The 17,680-nt window shown below is 34.4% G+C and overlaps 2 protein-coding genes across 2 annotated transcripts; one reads left to right on the plus strand and one right to left on the minus strand.

The window, feature by feature from the left end:
* Positions 1–1,249: 1,249 nt before the first annotated feature.
* On the minus strand, positions 1,250–2,624 carry LOC117129315. The gene is made up of 2 exons (XM_033282892.1): positions 2,220–2,624; positions 1,250–1,945 (listed from the first exon to the last, which is right to left on the minus strand). The coding sequence occupies exons 1-2, from the start codon at positions 2,622–2,624 to the stop codon at positions 1,250–1,252; spliced, it is 1,101 nt and encodes a 366-aa protein (XP_033138783.1).
* Positions 2,625–8,386: 5,762 nt separating this feature from the next.
* On the plus strand, positions 8,387–15,360 carry LOC103844790 (RING-H2 finger protein ATL20). Its single transcript, XM_009121601.2, has 2 exons — positions 8,387–9,347; positions 13,400–15,360. The coding sequence occupies exons 1-2, from the start codon at positions 8,633–8,635 to the stop codon at positions 13,843–13,845; spliced, it is 1,161 nt and encodes a 386-aa protein (XP_009119849.1). The 5' UTR covers positions 8,387–8,632; the 3' UTR covers positions 13,846–15,360.
* Positions 15,361–17,680: the final 2,320 nt, after the last annotated feature.

A 17,680-nucleotide genomic window follows, 5' to 3' on the forward strand; every position in this document is an offset into this window, starting at 1 on the left:
TTTTATCTATTCCATCTAGTTTTGTAGCTATATAGTATATACAAAGTTAGGGGGAACTTGTATATACTATATAGTTATAAATTATACACTTGTACTTACACTTGTATCTTCTCCATCTAGTTTTGTTAGTAGCTACACTTGTAATTCTATTTGTGCCTCTGTAGACATTACCTTCCATGTGCATTATCTTTGTGGACATTACCTTTCCTGTGCATTATCTTCCCACAGTGAATGTGTTACTATTATTGTCATGAAATACATTGAACCCTTCAGTCTGCTTTTGCCCTTGTTTGCATCATGAATGAAAGATTCCTTCTCATCCTTTATATGCTATTGTGGAGTCCTGTAGTGTGACTTCTTATATTGAATTAATCTTTACAACAACCGTCCCCAACCTTCTCTTTACTTAAGTTATTGTTGTCCTATAACTGTATCTGGCAGGCAGATTAGGTGAAAGTTGGTCCATTACTTGACATTGACGAATTGAGCTAGGGAACATATATGAAATAGATTAGTACTATATGAAATAACATAGGAAACATATGAGAATAGAGTTAGTCGTATGGAATAGGTAGTTCCTCTATAGAAATACATTCCTATGCGACTGCCTTGTATGACTTAGTAACTACGTACTTAGACTATAGCAAATATATTTAATTAAAGGTAAGATTGGCATCATTTATTTACACAAAAGAGAAGGCATTCGGGTCTTCATTACAACAACACATATTGTTTTTGCTTATGGGGGTTATATATCATATAATATGTACATCACAAATACACCCATATATGTCACTGACTGCATATATTTGTATATTTGTTCACAAAAGAAACATATCCACATTAAAGATTATTTAATATGCCAAGTCCTTCGATGACAATGGTTTCTTCTTATATTACCCATTTCACAAAATATTGCTTGTAGTGCCTTCTGATGCCATCTCCTTTTGCTTACTTTTTCATATAGGATAGCGGCAAGATGCCCTGTTGTGTCCAGTCCGGCTACAACGTGCGCATCTCCTGTTTGATGATGATTGTCCTGACTTCTGCAAGGTATTTTAAGAATTTAGTTAATTTCCATTCTATTTGAACGACGTCGAGATAGTATTCCATACGTTATTATTAATTTACTATTTCACATTCACTATGCTAGCCTTTAAAATCGAAACTAACATTCCCATTTCAGTCCATAAAAAAATGAAGATGATATTTAGTGTGGACTTTGTTACCTTGAACTCTCCACGAGACTTTATGCAAACCTTCCTAGGACGTCCAGATGGTCTGCGGACTGCAGGGGAAGAAGTTCGGCCGTTGTATAAGAACCTACTTGTGACCTACCAACCGAAGGAACTGGATAAATGTTTCCAGCAAATCCTTGTCTCCATGTTGGGACCCGATACGCTGGTGCAACCATTGCGTCAGATGGAAACCCAACCTTCGAGGATGCTGCTAGAGCATGCGGACAGGGGATCCCAATTTCGTCATACTCTCTACAAGAACAACTTCCAACGGCTAAGTTAACGGTGAAACACTCTCCCCTAGGGTCTTGCACTTGGAACCCTAGTTCACTTATGTCACGCACAGCTAAGGCAGTTGAGAGGTCATAGTTTTCTTCAACAAGTTTACGCACATTTGGTGTCAATGTTCCCTTCTCGTCGTTTGCTTTTGCACGACGCAATGCCAACCAACCCATCACCGTTGTACGTATGTACTCGAGCATCATGATCAGTGGATACTCTCTTGCTTCTTTAATGGCGCCATTCCATGACTTAGCTATGTTGGAGTCCATTATATTGTATCTTTGACCTTTGAAGTGTGCTCTTGTCCAGTGCGTAAACCCTGTGACGAAGATAGTCGGGTCAAATGGGGTCGAAAATGGAATAGCAATGTATATATCACTACGTGCCATAGCATTACATGTATTAGTAAATGGAATAGTACGAACCTATATCCACTAGATATGCAGCACAGGCATGGTTAATTGTCTGTATCTGTAGGAACAGCCTGTTAAATTCCGTGATAGTGAATGCGCGAGCTGCAGCGGACATTAGGTTCCAAGTCTCGGTGTCTTATAGAGGACTTGAATATTCCGCCATAGATGGACCACACACGCTGCATGGTGTGCTTTTTTGTACACCTACGGAAAACGTTACTATACCATTTACTACATAGAATATAACATAATGGATTTATATTTAGGGTTTCGTTGCAATTGTTACCTTACGAAGACCGGTGTAAATGCTAGCATGTCTGTCCGAGATAAAGACAAGCTCCGGGCAGTCACTGACAAATGTGCTCAGCTTCTGGAATAACCATTTCCACGCATTATCGTTTTCGCTATCAACAACCGCAAAAGCAAGAGGAAATATTTGGAAATTTCCGTCCTGTGCGGCTGCGGATAAGAGGCACCCGCCATACTTCCCTTTCATTGAAGTGCCGTCAACAACGACTACTTTCCTCATGAAGGCGTACCCTGCTACAGACGCTCCATAAGCAACAAAGCAGTATTTAAAGCGTGTGCTCCCCTCTGGTTCATCGTTTTGCTCCATAGAGCAAAGGGTGCCTTCGTCTGAGCGTTGCAACAATCCCAGATATGCAGGAATCAGTGAATAGCTCCCGGCCATTGTCCCATGGCCTGTTCCATGGCTAGCTCCCTTGCGCGCCAAGCTTTCCAATATGATACATTCACATGGAATTCATCAAGCAGGATTTTCCTTATTACTGCAGTACTGGGGCCCTTCTTAATTCCTACAAAGCGGGATTGTAGAATCTCTCCTATGACTTGTGTTGTCGCAAGTTTGTGGAAGTTCCGACGCTCGTCAACAGTGCATGTGTGAGTTAGACTAGCTTGTCGGACTTGGAAGTTACCAGTACCTTCTAACTGCATCGCATAAACGCGCCATGGACATGACTGTCCAACACACTGAATCACAAGCAGCGAGGTATTTGATCTGGTGGTCTTGAAATGGAACTTCCGATTTATTGCATGTATGGCCAGCTTTATTTTGCAGTCCGCTTTAGACTTGAAGACTCGCCAACAAATATCTCATCTCCCTCGTAGTGAATATCAGATAGTGCGGAGTCGACACCTATATTTGTACAAGGTGAAGCTATGAGTTAGTTATTCCATATAGTATAGTTAGGAACCATGTTCCATACTATTTACAGTTGCATGGGCAACCACGGTTTAACTCACCTGATACTAGGCGCGCGTTAAAAACCGGAGGGGCATCCCGACCAAGCAGAGCCGGATTTTCTGGGTCATTCAGCATGTCGTGTAGAGCTTGATCAAATCTTCCCCAATGTATTCCGTCATCAGGTGGCATCTGTTCACCTTCTTGTGAACTTGCTGAACTATTATTAGGGTCTTCTATTGGTTCTGGAATCCCAAATATTAAACGTCTACGCACTGGCATGTTCGCTCCTTCGCCTATATCAACCGACGTTCGCAAAACAGGGACCACCATATCATCATCTGAGTCAGTGTCACTGGATGACTCACTAGGCATTTTGTTCTTCCCCTTGTCCGTAGCTGCAATAGGTGGAATTCTAACACGAATGGCCTGGGTAGGCTCTCGGATTTCTATTCCACCTGTTGTGAATGGAATAGCACGACGGCCCGTGTAATCCACACCACCTTCTTGACGTGAAATAGAATCATCAGGGACTTGTATGACACGTTTGTTTGCATTCGCCTCTGTTTGTGGAAGGGTCAGTGGGGTCTCCGAAATCGCAAAGTCGTGCCATGATTCGTCCATTGTTGGATTCACCCGTGCTGCCATTGTTGGGTTCATATGGGCAGTCTCGCGCGCGATCTGTAGTCCTCCTGTGGGGCAAACTAAGGACACAAACAGATTAACCTCCTCTATTGCTCTTCTCATCTCGATGAATCCCCGCACTTCTATATCATCCGTTATGTATACATGCAGACCCAACTCAGGGTCGTCGAATGAGACCCACTCTGGGTATTGATAGGATAGTTTCAGCGTCACTCCTTTGGTTGTTACTTGTAGTCGCTCCCTAACGGCTGTAAGTAACTCACGGAACGTCATCCCGGTACGAAGTCGGATATAGTGCTCGAGTTGGTTAGATATGTCCGGTTCGAAAACCCATCGTTTGTATTGGTCACGGACCCACGAACCGATAATGAGTAGAACTCTATCTTGGCTCGTCATCTGCAGTAATAAGTTACAGTATAATTAGTATATCTCAATATCTATTCCATTACACTGTCTACATAATGTTATTCCAACAACCAAGTTTTATCTGAAATACCATTAATTACAGTACTCTGAGGACAACTAACATGATTGTCTCCTTCCAGCATTAACTACCATGCTTCATCACCTTCTTCTTTTTTTGGAATTGTTCAGATGGAGTTACAGTAGTAAATAAATGGAATACACTTTTTATCGATAAAATGTTTTAACTTAGACCACTTGTTTGAATGTACACAGTGAAAATATCTTGGTAATTACAATTAGTAACGTGGCTTCCCCCTGTTCTTTCAAATGGAATAACTGTAAACAACTAATAGCCATTTACTCCATTGCATGCGTCGTCACGTCACCTACCACACACGTCAACCTTCTAGATAACACTTGTAGTAGATCACTTTTGTGATTCTCTATTTCTATTTCATTTAGGGTAAATGAAATGGAAATGGTTTTATTTCCACTCCATCTCGGTTTAAAATTGTAGTTGGGTTTAAATAAATGGAATACACCTTTTATCGATAAAATTTTTTAACTTAGACCACTTGTTTGAATGTACACAGTGAAAATATCTTGGTAATTACAATTAGTAACGTGGCTTCCCCCTGTTCTTTCAAATGGAATAACTGTAAACAACTAATAGCCATTTACTCCATTGCATGCGTCGTCACCTCACCTACCACACACGTCAACTTTCTAGATAACACTTGTAGTAGATCACTTTTGTGATTCTCTATTTCTATTTCATTTAGGGTAAATGAAATGGAAATGGTTTTATTTCCACTCCATCTCGGTTTAAAATTGTAGTTGGGTTGTGTAAGTTTGTACGTTTGGTGTTCATATATGAGGTATTTGCAATAATTTAATTTCACTAAAATTTGGGTTGTCTATTGATTAGTGTTTATATTTTTCTAACTTGGTATTAGTGTTCATTATCAATTGTTTGTTTATATTTTTCTAACTTGAGTTACTTATGTATTGGGGTTTATATTTCCTTAACTTGGGTTTAGTGTTCTATTATGATACCCAAAAAATTTGGGTTAGGTTGCATACATATTGGGGTTCATATTTCCGTATCTTGGGTTTATTGATTACTATCAACTCTTTTATTGCCATCCCCATTAGTTTTGAATTTCATATGCCTTATTAGGAATGTAAATACATGTATCATATCTCCCATTACCTTACTTAGATATATACAGGATATGCTATGCAGCTATGTAATAGTTAACATGAAAAATGTTAAATGGAATAGTAGTTTTCAGAGGTTAATGACATTATACACACTATTTGGAATATAACTTCTCACATAATAAACGCTGTTAATGGTAATTCAGATCATATATTATGAGAAGCTAATATTGGCATCATTTCATATAACCAAAATAGAAGATCACAGGGTTTTCAGTTCCACAAACACAATATTTATTATTACATGGTCATATACCGCTTAGTAGCTATATCACAAATACACCCATAAATGGCATTTCTGCAGTTATGTGTGTATTTAGCAACAAAATCCATCACTTCCCCATCCATGTTTTTAAAACTGCCAATTCCATATATTGGAATAGCTACCGCTTATATCACAAAGTTTCCAAAATATTGCTTCACCCTCCCTTCTGATGCAGGTACGGTTGTTTTATTATTACATTGGGAAGCGACAAGATGCCTTGTTGTGTCCGTAAAGTCCACAACGTATGCATGGCCGGATTGATGATGATGACGTTCCGAAATTCTGCAAGTTTGTACCACAATGAAGTTAGTTCCTATTAATGGGAACACCTTTGCTTACCATTCCCTCATGCAGAAAATATACCCAAATGTTAGGAAAACGTTCTACTTCTCATTAACATTAGGCTATTTGCCTTTCTATATTTAGGCAAAGTTCATCAGTTCGATACAGTGAGATAATTGTTACCTTCCCAAACAGTGTGGTAGAAGCAGAAGTGGTGCCATTCATATTGGTTTTTGAGCCTCCCCCAACAAATGTCTCACCTCCCTGAATATGGACATCTGATATTTCTGACTCCACACCTACAAAGAAATACGGTGAGTTAAAATATGTCGCATTATATAAATCACGGCATTTAAGCTTTTCCAGTTACTTATCTAAGCACACTACCCGATCTTTGGTGTGCCGTCCGCTGGGGGGGGGGTTCCTCCCTTTCAAGCAAGTCAGGAATACGTGGGTCATTCACCATATCTTGTCCTTGAGCTGCTGCATTATATTGACCAGTTGCTGTGGTTCTTCTTCTATCATTATCTTCTTCACATGTGTTTGTAATGCCTGGAATGCCATATATTAAACGTTCCCATATAGGCCTCTTCCCTTTTCCCGATAGATCAGCAGCAGTTCTGAAGACGGGCACTACCATATCATCATCAGAGTCAGAGTCTGTGTCTGAGGGTGTTTCGATCTTCATTTTTTCTTCCCCTTCTCCATCGCTACACCAGGCTCAGGTTGAATGCGTTGTCGAATATTATGCTCTTGTTCTCGTATTTCAACTCCACCTATTTGAAATGGAATAGCTGGTGTTCTTGAGTATGCTATACCACTAACTGCATGTGGAATAGCATCGCCACTTTCGAGATTCTTCTTCCCTGGATAGCCCGTCGTATCTGGAATGGTCACAGTGTTGTTAGCCATCGCAAATTCATGCCACTCATCATCTTCTATGTCACAATCTTCTCTCTCTCTGTCACGTTCAGCGCTTCTGGCATTTATATATGAAGCTGGCCCCTCCTCATGCGCCTTGGAACACCTTACTGAGACAAGTAAATTAACTGCCTCTATTGATCGTCTCAGTTCGATGAAGACCCCCACTTCTGTGTCCTCTGTTATGTATTGGGGCATATCAAGAGCTCCACCGTCAGCTGAGATCCATTCCGGATATTGATAAGATAGTTTGAAATTCACTCCTTCATAAGTTGGATCTATCTCCTCTCTTACTCCCTTGACTAAATCAGACATGTTCATACCGCTGTAGAGGTTAATGTAGTGCTCACCTTTGAAGGAATGATCTTGTTCGAAAACCCATCTTTTATGTGTGTCAGTGACCCAAGCTCCAACAACCAGTAAAACTTTATCTTTGCTATTCATCTTCAGTTAGAAGTAAGTGGTAATCTATTTAGACTTTAAAATATATTCTATTACAGATACAGAATAGTATTTTTCTATCAGAAGAGAGTAAATTTGCTATGAAACCCGGTTTATTAGAATATTCTCACACAAAATTACCTCCTCCTTCCTTCAGAGCGGTGAATCTTTAAATTTCTTCACTTTGTTTCTTCTGTGTACTTTGTTGCTTCATATTTTCTTCACATAGATTTACAGTGATTATTATATGGAATACACCATTTATGGTTTGCTTTGAATAGACATTTAAGATTACCTCTGCTAAGTTCCACCACTTGTTTACCTATGCACAGTAAAAATATCTTCAGTAAATCTATCTTCTCTACGTGGCTTCCTCCTAGTCTTAAAAACGGAATAGCTGTAATCCACAATTGTAAATTTATTGCAGTAAATACATCATTGCCTCTCCTCAACCGCCCACTCCACCATCTTTGTTCGTGATTATATTACTAAAGTACAAACATGGTTCTATTCTACGTAGTCATGTCGAATGGAAACGTCTCTCATATAGCTGAACTTATATTATTCTATCTGAAATATGTAGTATGGAACTACATTCTTGTGGCTTTCTCCTACTCTTAAAAATGGAAAAGGTGTAACCCACAATTATAAATTTATTGCAGTAAATACATAATTGCTTCTCCCCAACCGCCCACTCCACTGTCTTTGTTCGTGATTATATTACTAAATTACAAACAGGGTTCTATTCTACGTTAGTCATGTCGAATGGAAATGTCTCCCATATATTTGAACTTATACTATTCTATCTAACATATATGGTATGGAATTACATTTTTGCATTCTCCGTTAAACACCGTTGTTTCTTTCACACTTAAGCTTTTCATCATTTCGTTTTTTTCCATGTTTTCATTCCTTTGTTTTTGAATATGATTTACCTATGCGCTTTCTAAGATGTGTCATTATTATTAAGAACATAAAATCACCACGTTGTTTTCTCCATGAGTTGGAACCGGTAACTTCTTATGTACAAAGACATAACCGGTAAAAAAGCAAACAAAAAGCGAAGAAATACATTACGTCAAAATCTTGTCCATTCCCTTGACTTTTTTTTTTTGTGGCTACTCAGCCAATTAGCTCTAAAAATAAACGAAATAGATAGAATACTACAGGTGCAGACAAAAAAGACATAATAACTTATATATCATATGATTACGTCACTGCCGTAAAATAAAATACAAATGTTACGTGCATTATGGGTCCATTTTCAATTACAAATAGAATCGAGTCACTGCTTTAGTTTTCCGACACCAAACCAAAAATGAATATGGAGTATACTACAAAAATAACATCATTCTCTCTCTTATTTCTCTCTCTCATAATCCCGACCTTGGCTACTGCCACATGCAGTACCGCCGTTTGTCGCAATGGCGATCCAATTATCCGTTTCCCTTTCCGTTTAAAATCCCACCAACCCCAATCTTGCGGTTATGACAAAGGGTTCGACCTAACCTGCGGTAATAATAACGGCGTTAACAGAACCACCATAAGACTACCATTCTCTGGTAACTTCACCATCGAGGTGATCGATTACGCAGCTCAAGTGATTTTACTCGCCGACCCAAATAACTGTCTTCCTAAACGCATCTTAACGCTAAACCTCACTTCGACGCCGTTTGATGGCGTTTACACACGTCGGTTCACGTTTTTTAGCTGCCCGACGTCGGGATATCTTCGTTTTGGGAGGTTCATTCCGATAACGTGTTTGAGCGATGAAAACAGCACGGTGTTTGCCACTGCTTTACCTAGAGTGGTGAACTACCTGTCCGCTCAGTCGTGCCGGTTAATGAAAACCGTTGACGTTCCCGTTCGTTTGCCGGTTTATGAGCAGGCCGTTTCGTATTGGGGACTCAGTGATAGCCTCTGGCTCACTTGGAGGGTCCCGAGATGCCGCCGGTGTGAGAGTAGAGGTGGTAAGTGTGGGATTAAGAGTAATTCTTCTCGTGAAATCATATGCTCTGATGCTCCTAAACCAGGTAATTAATTTTAATCACCGTTATCTTCCATTTTTAATAGTATTATAGAATGATTAAAATTTGTCTTTGGTCAAAAAATTTGATGGCAAGAATACAATTTAATATATATAAAGTCAAAAATACAACTAATACGACGATTAGAGTATATTAGTTAAAGTTGACGTAGACCATGACGAAATTTCGGGTTGAATGAGTCATATGCGTACTTGCGTGTTTAGTGTTTATATATGTAGAATGATGAATATAAACAAATTTGGAAAAAATTACAAGGTTACAACCAAATGGTCTGTCGGTTCTAAAAATGAAAACCTCATGAGACGGCTCAAGACGATATAATATCGTAGATATGCGTGTTGTACACATGCAAATTCTTCTACGAAACAAATCTAGTAGAAACAGTACATCCACCTACAGTATACGTGAAAATTTTAAAAAGACACAGGAAACAAAATACTATCGAGTCTTATTCCCATAGTGTCAACTGACAAGCTTATATATGAACGTTTGTTTTAAGAACAGCTTATATATGAACGTTCAAGGCTCATCAAACCTTATTCCTCACGTCACACGCATAGTAAAAGTTGTAAGACTTTTTTTACTGATTATCATATCATCATATGCTACTGAGGAAAATTATATAGATCATAAAATACGTACTATCTTCACTTATACTGTTGAAATTAATTCAAAAAAATATTTGGTTTTAAATTATCAATTTTAGCAGAAACAAAATTTGATTCTTTAACATTTAAAACAAACAACAATGAATACAATTATTAGATAACTAAAACACATTCGTCAAAAAAGGAACTAAATATGGTTTAAGCCAAACAAATAACTAAATATGGTAATTGTGATTTTATAACATTTACTTACATGTCTGTCGTCAAAAGTAAAATACTATACGAGGAAAAAAGATAACATTTTTTTGTCAACAAAAAGAAGACATTAATTGGGAAGAATGACAGGTTGAGCGATAATTACAAATTATCTCGCTGCCATTATGCTGAAAGCTTTTATGAGTCTGACTCTCTTCACTTTAATTTGGCATTCTTTTCTTTTTAATCAACTCATTTAGTTGTTTTGCCTTTTAACACCATTTATTTATCTTTTCAGTTTTTGTTTCTTTTTTATAGAAAAAAACTGTTGAAGGTAGTATTTATTAATGTTCGCTGTTGTTTGAATATTTTTAAAATATTTGAAGTTAATGATTTTTTCTTCTTTTTCTCTTACATTTTCGTAATTTTTTCTTTATTTTAATTATGAGATAATTTGTAGAACTTACTGCTAGAGATATTTTAAAATCCTATTTATGTATACTCCTTCTGTTTCATATTAAATATAGTTGTAAAATAAAATTTTCGTTACGAAATAAGTGTCGTTTTAGAATTCAATAAAAAATTTATTAATTTTGTATGCAATATAAATCTTTATATTTTTTGGTTTATTTTTATATTAGTTGAAATATGGTTAATTAAGTGTAAAGATAATAATGTTTTATTTAAAATATTTACAAAACTAAATATTTTTCTTAATTCGTGTGTATAAATCTAAAATGTTTAAAATAAAACGGAGGAAACACACTTTTTATAAAAAAGATAGTTACAGATACTCAAAATCTAAATTCCTAATATCATAATATCAAATAAAAATGAGTCACTTTATGTATTTACTTTAGGTCTGAATATATTAGGATCATGCATAATATTTTTTACCTAGTACCAAAGAAAAAGTAGTTTCACTTCAAGTCTTGACACAATCTGTCATGTTGTATCGTATCACATGGCTTTATCTCCACCGAAGAAGAGAAAACCGCCGATCGGAGAACAGACAAATTAACCCAGTGCCAACGGCAATCTTATAACAATTCACATTAGAGAATATATAGTTAGTTTATGCAGCTGATCTATGTTGGTTTAGTACTTGGTTTACTTTGGTTTATGATCTCACTTGCATTTAAGCACACTTGTGTTCCACATTTCAATCAAATGAAGGAATTAACATGATTCTCTAGAATCTAATAATTTATTAAATAATTATAGGGAAACCTTCGGACACGAGCTAGAGTAGATCCATCTTTTTTTTTTTTTGGAACACAGAGTAGATCCATCTAGTAATAAAATATATGTAAAAATGATGTAGTTACTATTTTCGTGACTTTGGTTTCCGCCAGAAACATCCCCTATATATTAATTCTGGAGCATTACAACATGTTTTCGTAGCCACATATTATCACGAGAATGATTCTTAGAATTGTTAGAAAAATAAATTGATCCATATAAACATATACTATATGCTTTTATTAAACTAACTATCAAATAAATTAATAGTGTACAAAACAATATTTTTCTTTCCTTAAATAAAAACTACAGAATTACATAATATGGTTAACATATATATGACAATTAATGATTATGAATAATACATATTTGATTAAAAAAATTATAACCTCTCTTTTTTTGCTTAATTTTGTACTATTAAAAGAAAAACAATCACATTAAGCATACAATAAAAATAATTAGATTTTTTCTTGTATGTTATAATTTGAATTTTTAAAAACGACTATAAATTACTAAAAATGGTAAAAGTCCCACATTAATTTTTGTTTATCAATGGTTTAACTTTTTTTGTTCAAACAAGATACAAATGATCATATACAATAGGGGTGGACATTACGATACACGTTCAGGTTTGTATCAGATATTTTAGTATAAAGGTATAGAACCCGTTCGAGTATTTCTACACTTCGAGTCGGATTCGGGTATTTTATGTTCGGGTTCAGATATTTTGGGTCGGGTTCGAATATTTAAATTTTGAAGAAAAATAAATAAATTATTTATTGTTTAAGTTTTTTGTATTTAAAATATATTATAACTTAACTGTTTTTAAAAAAAAAAATTTAACGGATTAAACTATTAATAGGTTTGGAGATAAAACTTTAAAAATAGAAAGACCCTAATTTAGTTATTGTTTTAAAATTTTAGATGCAACTTTTGTTAATTCAAGAAACAAGAACTTGATATGTATTTTAAGTGAGTAGCAAATGATTTTGTCCATAATTATATGTATATTATCTAATTTTGAGCAATAAGAATCATTAATATAAATATTTTGAATAAAATGAGAGAAATAAACTAAAAATATAGAGTTAAGTATACTTATGTTTGGTTATCTTCGGATATCCATTCGGGTTTAGATATTACCCGTTCGGATTAAGATATTATCCGAACTGGTAAAATAAGTAATTTGTTTTGTTTTTTTAATTAGATGCTTTTTGAACCGAGCTGGTGAATATATACTAGACAAACATTTATATTTCGAGTCAACATTTATATTATATAACAACTTGATATATTAGATTTGAACACTAATTTGTTAATATAGTTTGCCGGTAATTTTTTAAAAAAATTTTGATTCTTAGATATGTATATGGAGTGAAGCTAATTTTTATAGATGTCCATTTTTTTAATTGACACTTATGTAATTCACTGAATTCATAAAATAAGTTAAAAAAAAAGAAACTTAACTCATATCAATGAAACAAAGACGAATGTGAAAGCACAATTCTATAGAGGTAGAAAATGAAATCACTTATGGAAAGTCGATAGTAAACAAATCGAGAGCAGAAAACCTAATCTCCTTTCGTCATTATACAATCGATGTTGCCTATTTGGTTTTGGTGATTTGTGTCAGCCGCAAAATTTAATTTCTTTTTGTGCATATGAAATCTTAAAAATAATTAAAATGAGATGTAATATGTTAACTCTTCAACAACGATGATATATATATATAAGAGATTAACATTTGTATTCATCATTTTATAATCGATAAAGATTGCAGAGTTGCAAAATGTTAAAATCATTTCATAAACAAACATTATTATAAGAACTCATCCCGCACATGCGCGCGAGTTATCATCTAGTTTTCTTACTACTTACATAAACTTTAGCACTGGGCCAGCCGAACACTACTAAATTTTTTGGATAATCTTCGATTCTATTAATTTTTGTCTTTGATTACTTTCTTTAATCATTTTTTAATAATAATTGCAGCTATTCCTAGAAAACTCGGTTATGCAATAGCCATCGGTGCAGGGATCCCAGGAACTTTAATTCTCTTCGGTGTTTTCTGTTTCGTTTACAGCAAAATTAACGCCTTCATCAAACGACACCATCTTATTTCACATCCAGAGATCAACAACACTCAAGCCCACTCTTCTCAGTCAAGTATCATGATAAAGGGTTTAGATGGGTCTACTATAGATTCATATCCAAAAATAGTGTTAGGCGAAAGCAAAAGGTTACCCAAAATAGACGATGTCATATGTGCCATTTGTCTATCAGAGTATGAGCCCAATGAGACGCTTAGGACAATACCATTGTGCCAACACTGTTTTCACGCCGACTGCATCGATGAGTGGCTAAAATTAAACGGGACTTGTCCCGTGTGTCGAAACTCTCCCGAGCAGATTTTGCCATCTGAAAACATTAATTCTTAGTTAGTCACTCTTGTTATTTTTTTTTGCGTCATTTGTAAGTAGTTTATGTCCTATACTAATAAATGAAGCAGTGCTTCCCCCAGAATTCCACTGTTTACATTATTTTGAAATCATTTTTATACAGTTACAAATCATTCGTTTTTATCGTTAGCTTTTCTTCGTCAACATTTTAGTTATATAGATAACATAAATATATGATGTAGAATTACCACATCCAACTAAAGCCTTAGTACTGATTTACTCCTATTACTAAAGAATACATAAATTCGAGAAATGAAAAAATTAATTTTATTAGTAAATATTAGATTACAAAGTCAATACTCAGAATTTCCGAAAAGTTATCAAATAAACAGATATATGCACCACATATTAAAAAAATATAATATAAAAATAAACTTAACAATGATTTCCGAAGAGTAGCTTTACTTGCTAATAGAACATCAGATATATGCATCATATATTAAAAATTACAAATATAAAAAAATGATTTTTAACGGTACTTTCGGAAGAGTAGCTTTACTCGCTAATATAATATTTAATCCGTTATTTCTTTTCCATGTATTAACATTTACTTGATGTAAAGTGTATGTTTTACTAGCAACTTTTAGATACAAGAATTCATAATAGGAACCTTTAAACAAGATTTTGTATTGAAATCAGCTTTCTTGATTGCAAAATTTGACCTTGTTTGCCATTAGTTGATATGGTAACCACTTCATTAAACCAATATTGTAAAGCGTTTCACTAAATATTTTTATTTGATTTCTCTTTCGTGTCCGGAGACTAGAAACACCATACAACAATTAGTCAACAGAGAATTAGTGCCAAAATCCACCGGTAGTGGCAATGACCCTTTAACATAATTTGCTAAAGGCGACATAAGAGAGAAACAAGTATCAATATTTTCTTGCAAACCCAGTGGTTGCTCCACATAACCTTCCACTTTCATACATCTTCACTATTTATAAACCATGATCTCAAATGTGAAGTATATTCACTACCGTATAAGCACATACCTTCATTTGATAGATAATGCATCATTATGCAACAAAGGTTCTCCAGCGTAACTGATGATGATATAGGTTAAAGGTGAAATACATTCTTGTATTTTAAACATAATGAGAGTTACAACTTACAAGATATCTATTTTAAAATAGGAAGCCCTAATAGAATATTTACATAATATAAGAGAATATATGATTGATATCATGAGAGATATGAATGTATCTTTATATGCCCCTCAAGACGAATGACCGGAAGAAAATCCTATCTTGGAAGAATGTGTGTTCTGTAAGGAGAGACTGACCAACTTGGTGAGAGTATCAATTAATTGGTCCTTTGATGGTACACTAAGAAAAGCTGACTGGAATTAATTCTCAAATATAGTAGTAGTCTAATGCCACACATTTCATGTGTGAATAGAGAAGAGTTCTAAGATTTGTTAGAGCACTTCCAACAAAAAGTTCTAAATGAAATTCTTAAAATAAAAAAAAACAAAAAATAGTCAAAAGAGAAGAGAGAGAATAGAGAAGTGTTTAAGACTTTTAGAATTTCACTAGAACTCCATGTGACATTTGTAGATTATTGATTGGTTGATTTTTTGTTTTACAATTAAATTTTAACTAGAGCTTGATCCGCGCCCGCGTGGATATTGATTCTTATATTTTTATAAATTGATAACTATTTTTCATGATTAGTGTTATATATTTTAGAAGATCCGGACTGAATATAACTAATTGTATTCAAAAGATCCGGAATAAATCATGTAATATAGTTATTTTTGGTACAAATATTCCGAACTCATTTCAGATACATTTGTTATTTTCTTATTTTTAGGTTCATATACATCAGAACTCAACTATCTAAACCCGAAAGGATTCAATTGGAATGCACACATATATTTATAATATCCAATCGAAGCCTAATTTCAAAACCCAAAAAAAAAACTGATACCCAAAAGAAACAAATAAAAAAAACTCTTTCTATGTGTTTGGCTAAATTAAGTGAAATAGAAAGAGTTTTTTTTTTCATTTATGATGTGAAAAATTAATATTTAATACATTTTTATTATTTTGAGTGAAGTTATTATTTTGTTCACATAAACTATGTCTTTGAATTATGTGTGTTGGCTACGTAGTTTTTGACCGATTGAAACTAAGATAAAAAAATAGTAAAACAGACTAAACCGAACTTTTAAGCATATGAAAAACCCAATAATTTTGCATTTTGATTTTTATAACTAGTACAAAGTTAATGTTGATTAACTAATAAATAAAAATTTGAAATTTTATTATTATTATGATAATATAAGTAATGATGTGATGTATTATTAAAGTAATATTATTAATGAAGTTGTTAGTTCTATTTGTACTTTAATTTTTAATAATATAGATAATGTAATTATAACTTATTACAATATTAATATTTTTTTTGTTTAATAAACTCTTTGGAGTTCTTATTGATTATATTCCTCTTAGGAAGAGATTCTTTAGTGTACTAAAGACAAGGACATCTTCCGTTCATTCTTCGTGGGGCTTTCTTCAGTTTTGTTTATAAAAATAATGTGACATCTTTTCTATACATTGTTAGATGATGGTAACCTCCAAACATTTATCGACGTTTAATTCACTTAATGACGCGTGTCTCACATCTTTTTCAATTTCTCAGATGATGACTTTTCACTACCAATTCCTATTGGTGGAACATTTTAAATTGTGAAAGAAAATAACTTTAAACAATAAAAAATGCAAAAAGTCAAGTCCAGCTGTTATTTTAAAAATGCTCAATAATAGGATCACTTCTTGATCAGCTGAATTCATGCATAGAAACTAGGTCTGGATGTTTTTACCTCAAACCGAGTTACCTACCTAAATCTGACTCAAAAAATCAAAATTGGATTCCAACTATTATACAAAATATCCGAACGGGACTTATGAGTTTAGTACTTTGAGGTTTGGATTAGAAATGTCAATCATGGACCTAGATCGCGGGCCTGGCCCGTAAAGAACTGTCGCGGGATGGGATTGGGCCGAGATTTTACAGACCCGCAAATTAGCGGGCCTCGCGGGACGGATGGTTGCGGGACTCGGCTTTTTGCGGGATGGGACGACACGGGCCTGCGGGATTATAAAGACCTGCGTTTTTTTTCTTCTTCATTTCTAGTTTTACCTGAAAAAATAAAAAAGAGAGTGAGAAGAAAGTGATTCATGTGAATTTCTCCCGAAAAAAGAAAGGAGCTTCGGCGATGATGATTCGAGTTCCGACGATGATGATTTGAGCTCCAGTAGTGTTTTAATTTGGTGTTTTTTATTAATTTTGGGATTGGCAGCTTTGATTTGGTGTTGGATTATATTTAATTTTTTGATTCATCAAAACTAATAAATTGGTTATGAAATTATGAGTTATAAGCTAATGAAAAACATATTCTAAAATTATCTTTAATTGGTATGTAAATATGTTTCGAGTGTGACAAAATTAACTACAATTATTTTATTTGGTTAAGACAACATGAACGAGACTAAGCTATGATCAAAGCGGTAACGAGACTAAGCTATTTAATTCTATAACAATGATGTCGTTCAGTTGAAAGAGTTAGTTTCGTTACTGATTAGAGTCTTCTTCGATGTGTATTATATTCTTCATGTTCTCTCGTTACTTATCATTGTTATCTCGTTACATCAATAGACTAGAGTAGACATTAACATCTCATTTTCTAAATGCACTTTTCATTTGGTTATGACTCCATATATATATATATATATATAATCATCTCATGTTCTATATGCACTTTTAATAGAGAAAATAAGCATAATATATAACAAATTTTGAAGAATTT

The sequence above is a fragment of the Brassica rapa genome, chromosome A10 (genome assembly GCF_000309985.2).
Source record: "Brassica rapa cultivar Chiifu-401-42 chromosome A10, CAAS_Brap_v3.01, whole genome shotgun sequence".
Lineage (NCBI taxonomy): Eukaryota > Viridiplantae > Streptophyta > Magnoliopsida > Brassicales > Brassicaceae > Brassica > Brassica rapa.